This window comes from Leuresthes tenuis, unplaced genomic scaffold (genome assembly GCF_036924035.1).
Source record: "Leuresthes tenuis unplaced genomic scaffold, fLeuTen1.0.hap1 SCAF_22, whole genome shotgun sequence".
Taxonomy (NCBI): domain Eukaryota; kingdom Metazoa; phylum Chordata; class Actinopteri; order Atheriniformes; family Atherinopsidae; genus Leuresthes; species Leuresthes tenuis.
The window spans coordinates 7,765,926-7,781,531 of NW_027325376.1; the positions used below are offsets into that span (position 1 = coordinate 7,765,926).

Here is a 15,606-nt window from a genome sequence, read left to right on the forward strand (position 1 = left end):
TAAAATTACGACCAGCATAGTGATTGGAGTAGTATTAGATTAGGTTTGCAGCAACAAAGTAATAAATTACCACTCAGACACCTTGATTTGTAGGTGACCATGTAATATAAACTCTTGTTTTTCAACATGTATGCCTGAACAACTCCAGTTTTTACAATGAATCAAGCGATATTAAAACTTGTCATTATTGTGTGGTGTAGTTTCACAGTGTTTGATAGGTGAGCTGGGGCAAATTTACAGATACATGAGGCAAAGGTGCAAAGTGTTTACCACTCAATCCACTCAATGGATTTTATTTCACAGGGAAACCTCTGAGAAGCGATTAGATTTTAGGGGTTTTAATCAATGCCATGGTCCAACAAGTTCCACCATGGATGGCATCAGAGATTTCCCAAATGACCAAAAAATGTTGCATTCACGATGATGTAAGAGCACAAAAGGTGAGGTAATTCAGCACATTACCTCACCCTAAACTCATTCGGAGGATTAGTTTCTCAGGCTTTGTATTAAACTAGACTAACTGACTGCTGCTTTAGCCTTATAATGAATAACCAGTGATCTCCTGCTTCCACTCTTACTTTATAAATATAAATTTAGAGCAATGCATTTCAGAATTAATTGAATATGAACAATGTAAATTACAGGGTACAAAACAGCTGCCTTTAATCTACATTATAAACAGACTAACAATGACACAGTGGATACAAAAAAATAAAAAAATAACCACATAAGCCAGAGCACCGGAAGAATGTTTCAGGAATGTTGCAGCGACTAAAATAACATTCAGCTGGTTCAAAAGGTGATGGATACAGATTTTCCACCGTAGCTCTCCCAGCACTTGATAAATCTTGATAAAGCTGCGGTGCATCCCACTCTCTACCCCACCCTAAACCCCTCCCTCGCCTCCTCCCGCACCCACGCACGCGGAGATGGGGAGAGAAGTTTGCCTGCGGCGCGGTCCACTGAACATTAACTGTATTTCATTTGGGGAACAGCAACAAGAGCCTCCGGAGAAGCTTTCAAGGGAATGCTGAGGAATATCCGCCAACAGAGAAGCACCACTCACAGCTAACCCTTTCCTCTATTTAAAACAGAGAGAGACAAAAAAAAAACCCTCAAAAAAACAAACAAAAAAATTACTCATCATTAATGTCGCCAAACTAGTGGGAAGCTCGGGTCAGTGGGACAGCGGCCGCACGCGGACTGTCGTCTGTCGGAGGGTGCTTTCAATTCGTGGGTCCGAGACGAGAAGAAGACAACCAAACAACTGAAAGTGACAAAGAGTCCGACTCAGAATGAATAACAACAAAATCGAGAAAGAAAACGAGCAGAGTGAATTCACCAACCACGAAGAGGAGGTATGTACCTAAACCTACCTGGTGCTCGCGCGCTGTTTTAGCGCATTTGGATGTTAAAAAATTGCTCGTTGACCCATAACGACATCCTAATATGCGCAACCTTGCTAACTCGTCCAAATAGCGAGTCTTTCGCCCTTAATTCATTTTCACTCTACCTGTGAACGCGTGGAACCTGAGCTGTCTATTGTCGTGTATTCTTTACTATAATCCCGTTTTCACCTCCTAAAAGTTTGAGGCACGGACGTGTGGTTCACTCCTACACTACACGTATCACGGGGGTTTCCTGTAGGTAGTGCATCATTCTTTGGCTAAATTACTCACCTGTCAGCAATTTATCCCATATTTTTTTTCAGACACATTAATCTCTCTTGGAGCCTTGTCATATTTTTTTATTTTTTAAAGAAGCCTTTTGTGAGGAAATGTAAGGAACAAAGCAGGACGTGAGTAATCACTAACAACTAGTTCCTGAATAACTTTGAAGCCAGCACCAAGTTGTTAACTATGGCTTACTGTACAGTGAAGCCAGACTTCACACAACTCTGAAAAGCAGCAGAGAGGGGAATTCTGAGCCAGGGCGAATTAGTTTTCAGTGAAGCTGGGGAGCTATTGAAGTTCAAACAACTGCTGCAACATGTAGCAATAACGCTTTGTAACCCAGACTCCCTCTGCATTACAGTCCAATAAGAGAAGCCTCTCCTTTTCCATTTAATTGAATCTAAACGCACCAGAATGAAGTCGTTTCCCCAAAAAGATGTGTGGTAATCCACTCATAATAGATAAGATAATGGTCCAGTTTCTGTCCTCTCTCCTCTGTAAACATTGCACAATCTGGTATCTCCTCTTTTTTGTAAATAGTTTTGGATCTACTTGCATGAGGTGATTTGCTTTGGCACAGCTTTGCTTCCATTCAAATGAGTGGGGTGTTATTTCAGAGCTCCACACATCCGCAGCAAAGGGATGTTAGAAAGGTATATCAGATTATATCTGATATTTCTCTTGCAGTAATTTGATTAAGGCTCAGGGTAATGTTCGTCACTTTGTAACTGAATAGCCAAACATACCCCGACTGATGTAATACCATATTTGGTCCTCTATGGAGGTTACTATGGATGCAGGGAGACACTGTAGCACCGCTCCGATGAGGTAAACGGTAAAAAAGTAACTTCTTGGAAACCGTTTCAGTGTAATACTTCACTGACTTCATGGCCAAGAGGAGCCTTAAAACAATTTTCTAACCAGAAAATAGTTGTTTTTCCTATCATTATTGAGTAACCTATTGCTTGTTTTTCTTAGCCCACTGAACACTTTTAATCCATAAAAGCAGCAGGTCTCAAAGCTGAAGGACGTCATCGGGTACCTATTTTGTGATTGTAGAAAATGCAAAGAAAAGTAAACACTCACATTTCAAATGTGTGAATCGCAGATGTTTGTTCATTTTTGCTTGAAAGACTGAACTGATAATGCCAGTTTGTTGGGTAATCTCGACTATTTAGCTTCATCTGGAGGAGCAGAAGCGATTTATAAGTGCTCATCACCGTCTCTTGCGGCTTTTATTGAGGGCCGACGCATTGAGGCGAACATTCAGAAACTGGTCTGGTATAGTACAGTAAATGATGAGCCATTTTAGAGTAGAAATGTCAAGAAAAATAAAGTTTAATATCGTTTTTATGTGGCACTAAACAGGATTGGCACTCTTTTATGATATGGAATACATCAAAGAACGATTTAAAGATTAATCCATGATGTAGATATCATTGCAGTATAGCATGTTTGAAAGCCTGTCATGTCCACAAGCCAAGTAATCAGACAAGAGCTGTCTTAGGCATTGTGTAAAAGGCAGACGTAGAGACAGTTAGAGTAATGACCGGAGGAGACTAATGTTGTGGAAATGTTTGGAAGCCTTCCAGACTTAAACTTACTTGGATGAATTAACATAAGGTTAGACAGGACTTCTTCTTTTTTTTTTTTGGTGTAATGACAGATGTTGTATGCAGGAGAGCAACAAGGTTTTGGAGAATTCAGACACGTTTGGAGTGCTGCACAAAAACACACACAGGACCAAGAATAATGAGGCTAATTTCTGATCATGACTTGCAGTTTTTCCGCTTGATTCATATTTGATTAAATTACACTTGTTTCAGCTTTTCTGTGCTAAAACATTCAAGCCCCCTCAACCAGATACACTGACCTCTTAAGCGCTTTATGCTAAACAGCAAAGTAACCATAAACTATAATGTTACGGGAGCCAAAGTTTAACAGCCTGGCCGGTGTGACTCTCACATGCTAAACAACAGCACAGAGTAGTACACGACTCAATGGATCACCGATTTGCACCAGTAAAGCACTGTTGCAAGCTTGGCTCCTCATGCCTGCTTCATTGCTCAACCTCACACTACATCCTGGTGTACACCAGAGCCTGACTGCGCTTTGTGTTTATCTTGCGTGGACCAGTGCTCACCAAACATGGTCTCGTAGCAGGCGAGGTATGCAGGTTTCAGCCCCGGCAGCATCTAATCTAGAGAGCTGGTTTGATAAGTGTTATTATCAGGTGTCCTGGATGCTTTCACATATCGCGGCACTCGCCGCTGATGATGTCTAGGTGACATACCGTTGACTGCATGGTGAATGTCAAAGATATGCTTCAACTGGGGCTGCTTTCCAGACCTTGTATGGAGAGGACATCTGGTGTAGACCTCGTGATTTGAAGAAGGATTGAAGAAAACATTGGATGCATTTTTGCTTATTGTTAACTAAGAAATCTTGTGAAGTACATTCATGAATGTTGAGACTTCCAGACATTGTGTTATCAGGAAGGTGACATGTCAAGACAAAGTGTCAACCAGTCCACAAAAGATGATAAAATTAATATTTCATTGCTTGTTTTAGGAACAAAATATGATGGATTAGTCAATTAGCTGTGGTCTATTTTTAAAATATGAAGTTTGGCTGTTTAGTCTCACACATGTTATTTGAAAATAGTAGGATTTGGTCAATTGGACTGCTATGTGACACTGATTTACTTAAACAAAATCACCTATGATTAACTTAAAATGAAAAATAACAGTAGGAGCTCTGATTGTTGACAATGAATTATTCATTCAAGTCATTTATCAAGTAGAAACACCAAACATGGTTGTTTGTCCTTTCTCAGTCGATCAGCTGTTACGTTTGCTGTAATACGTGAATCAAACGAACTTGTGTATTTGGACTGTGTTCTAGAATAAACGAAAGGAATTTTATGACATCACTTTGGCCTCTGGGAAACCGGCTGACATTCTTTCCCTGTATTTTGACATTTAATAGAGAAACGTAGAAAGCGGGAGAAGGTGCAGAGAACCCGAGACAGGTTGTGTGTATGGAATGCATTGCAACAAATCAAGTCAACCGACTAAGCTTGACCTTTCACCTCTTTGCCGTCAAGTCTCCTCTGGCTAACTTGTTTGCTTAAGTTGAAACTCCAAAGCCTTGGAGGTCCAAGCCACTCTTGAATATTTTACAGATGAGTGAACGCAGAGTATCCATGTTATTATTAGTTTCTCCACAGGATTTAAGCGTACTTCGCCTGAAAGGAGAGCTTGTAGGAAAATGGCTGTAACAGTCCAGCTGAGCAGGAGTTTGAAACCTGTCCGACACTTGTTGATGCTAGCTCCTTGCTGACCATAAACATGTTAGTGGATCTTTACAAGCGCACAAAGAGACACAGAAGATCACACAAGCAGAGTTCAGCAAATGTGGTGCATCTCCTTGGGGTGTACTTGGATTGTGCTTGGCCTGCTTTGGGTATCCACCAGGTCCTCTTCAAATAGCAGGTCATGTGGTCAGCGTGACCTTTTCCATGAAGAGATGTAGGAGGGGAGCTACACTGTCGGAGAGGCACGGTGAAGCGGGGGGAGGCCAGTGCTGGTCTGCAGTACATCTGCATGGGTGTGTGTGAGTGTGTGTGTGTGTGTGTGTGGTCCCTACGTGTGCATGGATCTATGAAAAGGGCACGCGGATACATTAACTATCTGTGACATGAAACGTTACCAGAGGGCAGCGTGAAGGGGAAGGTGCCCATGATGGGGAGAAAGCGAAAACACACAGAGGATCTGACGTATTGTTGAAGATTTACTGTAGATTAAGACTGAGGTAGTTTTAAAATTGAAGATATGCTCTGAGGTATACGGTAATGCAGACAATAAAAAGCTCCTTCACAATCTCAGACAAACGGTAAAGCATTGCTCCATCCGCCCGTCTGATAGGTTGGAGTTTATTTATAAAAGCGCCAAGGGAATTGTCATCTTATCTTAGCCATTTGTCAGCTGTGCGACAAGAGGTATTTGAAAAGACAACAATATGGCTTAGCGTCGGGACGGATGTGAGAAGAAAAGAAGAAAGTATATATAGTACAATTACTTACCTCTTGACTTCTTTCTTCTCTCATCAGTTAATGTATATTTATGAATGTAATGTTAGCGCTTCTTTCCTTAAAAGACCTTGGCTGTCAGATTTAGATTTGCTTTGTAATAAATGACAGACTACATGCGGTGTTGTGATCGAGGGAGGTGTGAGCTTTTTTTTTCTTTTCCCGTAGACGGTGTGAGACATTTTGTCTTGCTTTGTCACTCTGTGCCTATGCACTTATTCTGTCACCTTTACTGAATATTACTTCCTCACAAGCTATAATTATCCACCTCACAGTTTACAGTATCTCATCTCTGTCTCTCTTCACACCTGCTATCGCATTCCTTTTATGCTCTTTACACTTTCTCAGCCAAAAATTCTCTATTTCATCTAATTTCTTGTCTCTGCACCAGCCGTCCATCCTCCTCTCCTGCTCCCTCACTCCTTTTTTTTTTATCTCCCTTCCCCTCCATTTCCTTCCCTCCCTTCTTTTCCTTTGTCCCACCCCTCTTCTCCCCTCACTCTGCCTTTATCTTGTTCTTTTGCCGTTTCCTCCCACTCTCCCTCGCTCCACCCTGGTACTGTTTATAATTTAGCACTCTTCATCTCCTCTTTTGTATCTTGGCTTTCTTTTTCATTCTGCTTTTCAGCCTTCTTTCACCTGATTTAGTCCCGGGCAGCAGATGCCTTATCTCTTATCGGCCCATAGATTTAAAGCTTGACCCTAAGATCTCTGAGTGCAGGGACTGTTGATAGTCATGGAAAGATCCTTGAAGACAGAAGTTAGCCAGGAAGAGTGATAACGGCGAGAAAACTTATGTCTGACTGTCGAGATGTGTTCCAAAAGCCTTTTGGGTTGGCAGCAACAGCTGGCCCACCATGATCAAACCAAACTAGAAACAACATCTTTACTAGGCCATGCATTAGCCAGTTAGAGCTAATTTGTTGTTTTGGTGTCCGCTGAAGGTTGTGCTGCCATGAAAAGAAGCACTGCCAACTTTTTAAGGAATTCCAATCTTCTTCTGTTATGATATGATATGATATAATACTCCTGGCTTAGAGTGAAAATAGACTCCGTTAATAAAATTCCAACTTAAAGTAGTTAATTATTTGCACAACTTTGACAGTTGCAGCTTCTGAAGTGAGAATATTTAATGGAATTTATTTCTATGGAATTGTAAAGTAATATCACGAGTAGTAATACTGTAGGTGCTGAAAGTTATTGTGTTATTTTTAACAGTATTCTGACTGTTTTGGGGGAATGATTGACACCTAGTAATGAGGAAATCAGTTTGGAGAGGATCTATCCTCAATCTGATGCTTTCGAGTAATTAACCTTTGAGGTGGGACAGTGTGACTTTTGTAGGGTAGTAAACAAAAACCGATTTTCTTTCTTCCTTTCTTTCTTGGGATATTTATTTGTTAAAACAGTGGAGGTATTTTTTTGAGAATTATTCGTGGATATCTGAAGGGTTGCTGGAAAGGGGATGGGGATTTTTCTGAAATTTTGCACTCCAGTTTGGGGGATCAGCTTTGCAAATTCTGAACTTATTCCAGACCATAGGCTGTACCCAGATGTTTGACTTTTCCACATTCTGCTCATGCAGATGCTGCTTCTGAACCTGACCGCTTGGTTCTGTCAGCGCTTGCTGCATGAGATGAGAAACACATTAACCTTTGATAAACTCTAGTGTGTTTATGATGGCTGCTTTGCATATCCTGGATCTGTTTGGTGCATTCGTTGTGCACATAACGGCTTTGCGTCTACAAGATGCCATATGCATGCAAGTGGGAGGGGCAGCATCGGGGCAAATATGACTGAATGTCCCGTGTCCTTAATTTGGCTAATTTCACTTGAAGTGCCACCACTGCCACCTTTTCTATCATGATCTTGGCAACATCCCAAATATTGATCTCATCTATCGTCATCATATTTTCCTTTACATCCTTTAAATCTAGCAGCCTGAGTTCTTTGGTGTTCCCTCTCGTGGAATCCTTTGATAACAGGCATAGTACACAAGCAAGTAAATTAACAATTACACCCACAACGATACTGGTCGCCTACGTGGGTGTTTGGTTAAATAGCAAGCATATTTCTGGCTTAAGATTAGAGCATTGTTATTAAAGCTGGAGATGGGTAATGAATAATGTTGAATAGTTTCATATTTTATCAACAGTTTGGAAGTTTTTGTGGAAATGTATTTAAAATACAACTTAAAAAGAAAGAGGGGAAACCCCCCCCCCCCCCCCCCCCCCCCCCCCAACTGATTTGGATGTCGATAACCATGGTAACGATTGAAGCTTCAAAGCATTGAAGTCAGCTCCAAAATAATAAATGAAAAAAGCTTTTTCTTGTATGATTAAACTGGTGTAAAAGAGTCATTGACTGCAAGTATCATCACTGTGAGTAGACGAACAAAGTGGCTGTATTGCACAAAGATTACAACATGTTGAAAGTGGGCACAAATTTGAATTTATGGAGACATGGATCGTGACTGAATACCTGCTGTTGTTTTGCTTTTTTTCCTCCACTTGCACCAGACATTTTAACCCTCTGCCCACCCAACCACAACACCAAACAGTACAAGGTGTCCACTTGGTCAAGCGGCAACAAAGGAAGCCCAGAAAAGGCTGAAGCGGAGATTAGTTCAAATTAATGAGCGCTTTGGAATTTTAAGTCGATTTATGGACACTCATCAGATGACAGAGAGGAAGAAGAGATCAAGCTGGTGTGAGCGATTTTGATGAGCTCTAAGCTGACAGTCGAGGAGTCAACTTGACGTGTGGGTGACAGTCTGTGAAAGGGAGTCGGTCCTCTCTTTCATATGACACCCTGAGGACTTTCTGCTGAAAGAGGTTAACATGAAAGAAAGAGTACATATGTGTCATTAACATGAACAGATTTTCCTTTCTCTGAAGTGTTTGAATAAAAACAAGGGAAACTCTAATGGGGAATGGGAAGAAAAGAGCAACAGCAGGAAAAACGGGGAAGTGCGTGCCTACTAGGTCATTTATTCTAAATGTCTTTTAAAGGTTAACCTGTTGGAACATTCACAGACTCTTACTGAGCTGTAATTGTTAGTCAAAAGCACTTGTGGGAAGTAAGAGGGGAAAAAAACAAAAGACGGTTTCCTCTCAGAGTTTGTGCGTGACGCTTGGAGTGTGCTCAATCTCACAGTTAACCTCTGCCCAACACAACAACCTGGGCCTAACCTGCGACCTCTGACCCTGAATGGGAAACTTGACCCGCTGAACCGTAGTGATTACCAGGCAGACGGACTCATCCATTTATTGCTGTTTGACACCTCTCAGGCCTGCAGTCTCTCACTCGTCACATTCCTTGTCATGGAAGATGGGTAAAAAACATTTCTGAGAATGATGGGTAGTGATGCTAACACAGAGCAGTGACAACTCGTTGGTTGCGGGAGGCTGTCAGTTTGACTGCTTTTGATGACGTGGCTCTCAACTGATGCAAGACAACTCAACTTGAACCTGAGCACTCCTGGGCATATGGGAAGACTTTGATTTCAGCTTGGTCGCACACAACGATCATTTAAAAATAATGAGTCTGGATGTGAAATAGTGGATTTCGTCTGAGCTTTTTTGGATTTCGTGTACAGCTAATCGCCACATTTTTGCCTCCAACCACTTGTGAAACATCAAGCTCCTGAACCCTCATTTCAAGGTTAAAGCTGCGTCCTGCCACGTTTGGCTTGAAGGACCTCTGTCTATTAACTAGGCTGTCGAGCATGCACACTCAGGGAGGGTGAGGGAAACGCATAGTAATATTCTCACATTGCACCAAGGTCGTGTCCCTCATTTCAGACGGAATGAACGGTCAGAAAGGCACTCAATTAAAGTCAGAGCAAATATGTGAGAGAACCACACAGTGCGGCAGATTATAATAAGGGCATTCCAGGTAACAGTTGTAGCAAATCTAATAAAGCATACAAAACAAGCTGAATAGAAATGACATATTAACTTGTCCTTAATGACTCCGATATAATGTCTTTCTGCAGAAAGTTTTAAAGGATGTTCCTATAATTTACGGTTTCAGCTGTTTTGTAAATCTGCATTTGACTTAGTTCGGGTCAAGAGTGAGCGTTTTTCTTTGCATGATATTTTATTCATACAAAAAGAAGAAAATAGCAGTCTCGGGCTGATACTTTAGTACCAGGTGTTTTTTTTGTTTGTTTTTTTACAACTAAGATTTTATCTTGATTTTAAAGTCTCTGTTCTGAGATACTGCTTAGATCTTATTAAAAAACACAATCAAACAAATGTGTGCTAGTGCCTCGGCCCATTACACACTATAACTATTCTAGGTGACAATTTTTTTTAATTGATTCTTTTTAATGAAAAAGTTTCTACTCTCCAGTTTTCTACTTTGATTTGTCAGAGTGCCCTAAGAAATATGTGCACGTTTAACGTTTTACACAACTTTTGAAGAACTTAGAGTAAACTAAAGACACTTTACTAAATAATACCTAATGTTCAGGGCGTCTTGGAGATTTGACCACAGTCAGACTCTGGATTTAGGCTGCGTGTGTTACCTCTGCTGCCTCTGGCTCACCTGATGATGGTATCGTGTGATGGATTAGAATCCAAACATCTAAAGTGTGTGTATAACCTGTGCATACATACAGAGATGTACATTTGTATTTTAGACTGTTGGTCAGATTAGATTTTTAAAATTTTTCCTGACATTTTAGAGAGTAACTCTTATGTCCTGTTGATTATTGGGTTCTACCTTTAAGACGGCACTTCACTTGTGTTTTGTTCGGAGTACAGACTCCTCACTTCTCAGTCTCCATCAGCGGGCGTTACAAGATAACCTGAAAGGTGCAATGATAGAGAATCAATAGGTTGATGACCTCATCCGGTGCTTGTGGACTCAAGGATCTCTGATTAGAGGTGCATGGATCCCCCAGGACTTGCTGCAGAAGTGGCCTTAATAGGATCTGATGTTTTTGGCCTGGAGCTACGCGCTCACTGTGCTCCACTAAGGCGTTGCCAGGGAACTGCGCTGGTACGCCGGCTGTGAAATAGTCAGCTGGCTTGTGGTAGGTAAGGGCTCCTGTTTTTGATCGAAGCTTGCCTCAACGTTGGTGTAAGCACGCAATAAATTGTCAATGATTCAAAAGCTCGAACCAGGCCACTCAGCACTATCGTAATGTAGGTATGTGACTCACGAGGAACCAATAAAAACAAACTCAGTAAAAGAGTGGTTTGTCTTTGCTTTTTACAAATCTGGAAAATCTTCTAAACCCCTTGCTTGACCTTCACTTTAGTTTACAGTGTTGTAAAACTTGGAAGGTCTCTGTAAGTGGTGGCAGCACTTTTACAACTCCATGCCTTTTCATTGTAGTCTGATAGCAACATAATAGACTGATACTGTAATCAACAGCAGATGTCTGCAGTGGAGAGCTGTTGACATATTTGCCTGTGAATCATCGCGTAACCGGCGTGTGCAGTCAGCCCCACACCGGACATGCAGAAACGATCATATATCACAACAGCTGACGTCAGGAAGTCTCAGGAATGAGGTCTGATGCAGCCAAGAATGTCCCATTGTTCTGAGTGTGGAGAGGACTCGTTGTGGTGTGTCTTGACTGGTGCAGCATGCCCAGCTCTCATGTGTCTACAACTGAAGATTAATCAGAAATGAAATCTGTCATAGCTAGACGAGAGAGGGTTGGATGACTAGGATTTTCTTAATCTACGTACAGTTCTGATATTCAGCTTTTGCTTTTAGCCAAATGCAGTAAATCTAATTTAGTCATGCGAGTGATGTATGAGTCTGTCATCTAAACGCTACTATGCGAGCCTAACATCTGATCCGACGTCGAGGATGATTTTGGCATCTTTTAGTGTGCATTTGTAGCTTCAACATGAGCTGTGTTCACTAAAACAAAGAATCAAAAGCAGCCCCTGATGGAGATTTCAACCAGAAAGCTTTTGTTGTCATTTTTGTGACTTGCTTGTCTCAAACAGCCTTTTTATATTTCTATCTTCAGCACCACTCTTCTTTTTTACCAGCCTCAGCAGCTGTCTGTGACTGACTTTGCTCTCGTCTGATTGACTATCCTCTTCTGACTTTGTTCCCATTTCGCTCCATAAAAGGAGACCATGAATAGAGTTTATTTAAACAGATTTGTCCGAGGCCGAGCGTAATGACGGCACTGACGGGCTCAGCTCACCTTTAAAGAGATCAGAGCAAAGGTGAGGGAAGTTGCCAAGGTGAGAATTTAAATTTTTTCGTCTGGTTGGCCAGTTTGGTTTAAGCCATGCTGTTGCTCCCACAGTTGCTAAGCTCCTTTGTTTGTGTGTTGCTCTGACTTTGGCTTCAGTGGTGCGTATCAGGTTACATTTGGGAATGAGGTGCAGTGTTAGTTCAGCAGTTCCTTTGTCCCCTGAGTTGTGAATCCACTATCTAATGAATCAGGGAGCTTTGAATCCACTCTGTGTGATCTACGCGTTTTATTCTAAAAGCCTTAAATAGAATCGGATCACTTCATACATTTCACCGTGACAGTTGTTGATTTTATTTATAGGGTGGAGCTTTTAAAGACAGTGAGATGCACACAGCCTATTGTTTTTTTGATTTCTTGTGTGCTCAGAGCATTTTCTTGTTCTCAGGCTGATCCAACTTTAATTGATTCCATTTAGAAGTGGTGTGAATAGTGCCTCTAAAATGATAATATTGACAGAATTGATCTCATAAGTGCTCCAGTTGCCTTGGAGAAACATGTCTGGGGAAAAAAGAGGATTTTTTTCTTCTGTTGCTTTGCACAGCTTTAGTTGCACATAAAAAGCTGTAGTCAGTTTATTCGCTAATCTTAAATGACCCCTTGTTAATGACAGATACTTCTAAAATTACATGCAAGTAATAGAATTTCCTGTTTGAGCGCCAACATAATGTAACAGGAGTGGTGCATGAGCTATGACGAGGCTTATCAGCACCTGTGTGTTGTAGTGCTGCTATGTCTGTGTTTACCAAATGTTGGCACTGGTGCTAATGGATCTGCATGTGTTGAAAGAGAGCTGCTGTTCACACCAGCCCTTTTAGACATGGCTGCTTGGTTGTCCATTGTATGACTTAGGGGGTGATGGTAGAAAATGTGCATTCGATTTGTTCCCACTACCTGGTTTGAATTGAATAGTTATGGTCAACAAAACTTTGAAGAAGTCTGCATGCAAACAAAGCTGGGCTAAATGGTCTTTTATTGGTTCAGTTGGTCTTTGTTTACGCTTTGGAAATATTTGCCATGTTTATCCCTTCTAGGTAGAAAGGGCTGGTTATTGATGTGAGTAACATGTCCACTACATCAGAGCTGACTTGAAACGGGCCTTTTTAACCCCTTCACTGCGTGTTAATTCTATGAAAAGGGAGGGAAATTCATCTCAAACAAGTGATTTGTTTTTTTAATTTTTTAATTTTATTTGTATATATATTTTTCCTTCTTTTTTTTAATATGTAACATGACTACCGATTGCTTGGGCCAATTTATTTAATCACACTAAATCTTTGTGCCCTGGAAGTTAATCGCACAACAGCCTTGAGATGTTTTGATAACGAAGACGTGTTTGTCTTTTGCTGATGGGTAGCATTACTACGTGCTGCTGCTGCTTTGTTGAAGTAATGGGAACTGGCCTTATTCATCCACTTGGTAAGCATTTGCACAAACTGTGTAAGAAAGATGGATTAATTCTCAAGGTCTGGAAAGCAGATCTACTGGGGAAGTGTCTTAAACTTGCCTTCCTTCTAATGGTGAGGAGAACGTGACTCTTGAGTCAGAGTGAAACGGATGTGAAGGAAGAGCACAATTTAAGGCAGTGCTGCTTCATAATTGACATGTCATTTACCAGTTTTCAGAATTCTTAAAAGGTTTCACTGCTTGCTTGCGAGCCAAGAGGGTGATGGGCAAAATGCAGGACTCTCTGTGCCTAGTCTGCCATCTTGTCAGTTTCTGTGCAGAAAGTAATGAAACTTTGACTTAAGTCGGCGTGAAATCAAAGCATGCATGTTTCCTGTATAAATATGATGGCGTGTAAGAATGAGTCAAAGAGAAGAAAACTCAGCTGCACTCTTTACACAAAGTTAACTTTGAATGAAGCATGTTCTGCGGTACATTCTCCCCTTTAGTTTCCCAAAGCAGTGTTCGAAGCAGCACAGTGTAGACCAGATGAGTTCACCCCCACCACCCACTCACAGCTGTCTCTCAAGTCATCAACCTGTTTTTCATGTTTTTACTTTTCCTTCACTAAAGTTTTCACATTGTGGGGAGGTTATGCACTTTGTGTCCTCAAAATAGAAGCATTTCATGCTGAAGAGCCAGAAGCTGTTGTGCAAAATTCTTCTTTTAAAAAATATGAATAGATTAAAAAAACGTGTTGGAATAAACCACTTTCACCTGCAGTGTTCTAGCTGCATTAATTTTCTCCTTATCAGCGCACATGATAACACAATAGAACACCCACTTTACCTAAAAGCACCTTTGTAGTCACCTGTCTGTTGCTCCGCTGTGGTTCTGCACCTTCTTTGTGTCAATGTGGACCACAGCATTGGATTTTCCCTTTGTCCGTTGCAGCTAACACATACGGTACATTATAATTCTGCAGCAATGCCAACTGAAGTTGCAAGTTGAAAAGTTCAAATGTAAAACAGAGGCTGCCATAAAAGACGGCAGATTGTAGATTAAACAAGAGAACATAATACTGCAGAAGGGAGTGCGTGTGTTATTGTGTGTTTGAGTGTATTTTCTGGACTAAAAGACATACCTATCTGTATTTGAAAAGTCTATCTTTAAGTGTAAAGCCAGTCCAGGTAACTATTTAACTCACGTTCATTGTCCTTTTCCTCGTAACCTCATCTATTACTGTCAGAGAGCCAATGGAGCTATTTATAACAGGTGGAGGTTAATGAAAAATACATGATCTCTCTCTTGTCCTCCTCAGGTCCGAACACTATTTGTCAGTGGGCTACCTCTGGATATTAAACCTCGGGAGCTCTATCTCCTCTTCAGACCATTTAAGGTATGTTTGTGTGTTTTAAACTGATGGGTTGCAGCTATTCTTAGCAGCTTTCTTTCCAGCAGTCATTGAGACCTCCATTAATGGTGATGAAATAAACGGCAATGGAAACTCTCCTGCAAGGTTCAAGTGTCTGTGTTCCTAAAGCCGAGGTTCAGTCACATCTTGATCCACAGGAAAGTTGTGTGCGTGTCTTGTGTGTCTCATGTGGAAAAATGGCTCGATGCCTGCAATACGAAAACAAAGCTATTTGCTTCACCTCAGAAACTCCACTTTGTCACATGCACAGAGAGTTCTAGTTCAGTTGAATGCATGTGGATGCTGCAGGCTTTTTGGATCGTTGCCCAAGAATAATGCACCTTAATGGGGCAATGGCAGCGCTGTGTAAGTGAATAATGAGTAATGGCAATGCATGTAATCCCTCAATTAGACAATGACTATGGTATGTGCTCTGAGTAAATGTTTCATATCTCAAGTGTTGAGAGCAGTTAGCAGTAATTAATCAAGTATGGCACAACATTCCAGTCCATATGGTCTTCATAAGAGCTCCATGACGCATGAAACATCCAGATTCAGTCAGCTTTGACATTGCCATGCAACAATTTTGACATTGTCCCAAACTGAAGTGGTTTAAACTCAAGAGAGAGAGTTGCGACATCATAGTTCATCACGTTTTCTTTGTTTCAGGGCTACGAAGGATCCTTGATAAAACTCACCTCTAAACAGGTATGTTAAATGACACTGAGCACCTTGTTTGCATCCAAAAAAACAAAAAAAACACTGAATGAAGGCTTGCTGTTACAGTTGCATTGCACAATTTCTTGCCCATCAA

The 15,606-nt window shown here is 41.1% G+C and overlaps 1 protein-coding gene across 5 annotated transcripts in view; it reads left to right on the forward strand.

The window, feature by feature from the left end:
• Nucleotides 1–914: 914 nt before the first annotated feature.
• Nucleotides 915–15,606, forward strand: part of LOC140281588 (RNA-binding protein with multiple splicing-like) — a 34,749-nt gene continuing 20,057 nt past the window's right edge. Inside the window, exons 1-3 of one of the 5 annotated variants that reach the window (XM_072376073.1) lie at nucleotides 915–1,358; nucleotides 14,700–14,777; nucleotides 15,462–15,500. In XM_072376073.1, the coding sequence (XP_072232174.1) occupies nucleotides 1,296–1,358; nucleotides 14,700–14,777; nucleotides 15,462–15,500 (180 nt within the window). In that variant the 5' untranslated portion in view covers nucleotides 915–1,295. The remainder of the gene's footprint in view (nucleotides 1,359–14,699; nucleotides 14,778–15,461; nucleotides 15,501–15,606) is intronic. The other 4 variants (XM_072376072.1, XM_072376070.1, XM_072376069.1 and 1 more) reach the window with 4 other exon arrangements.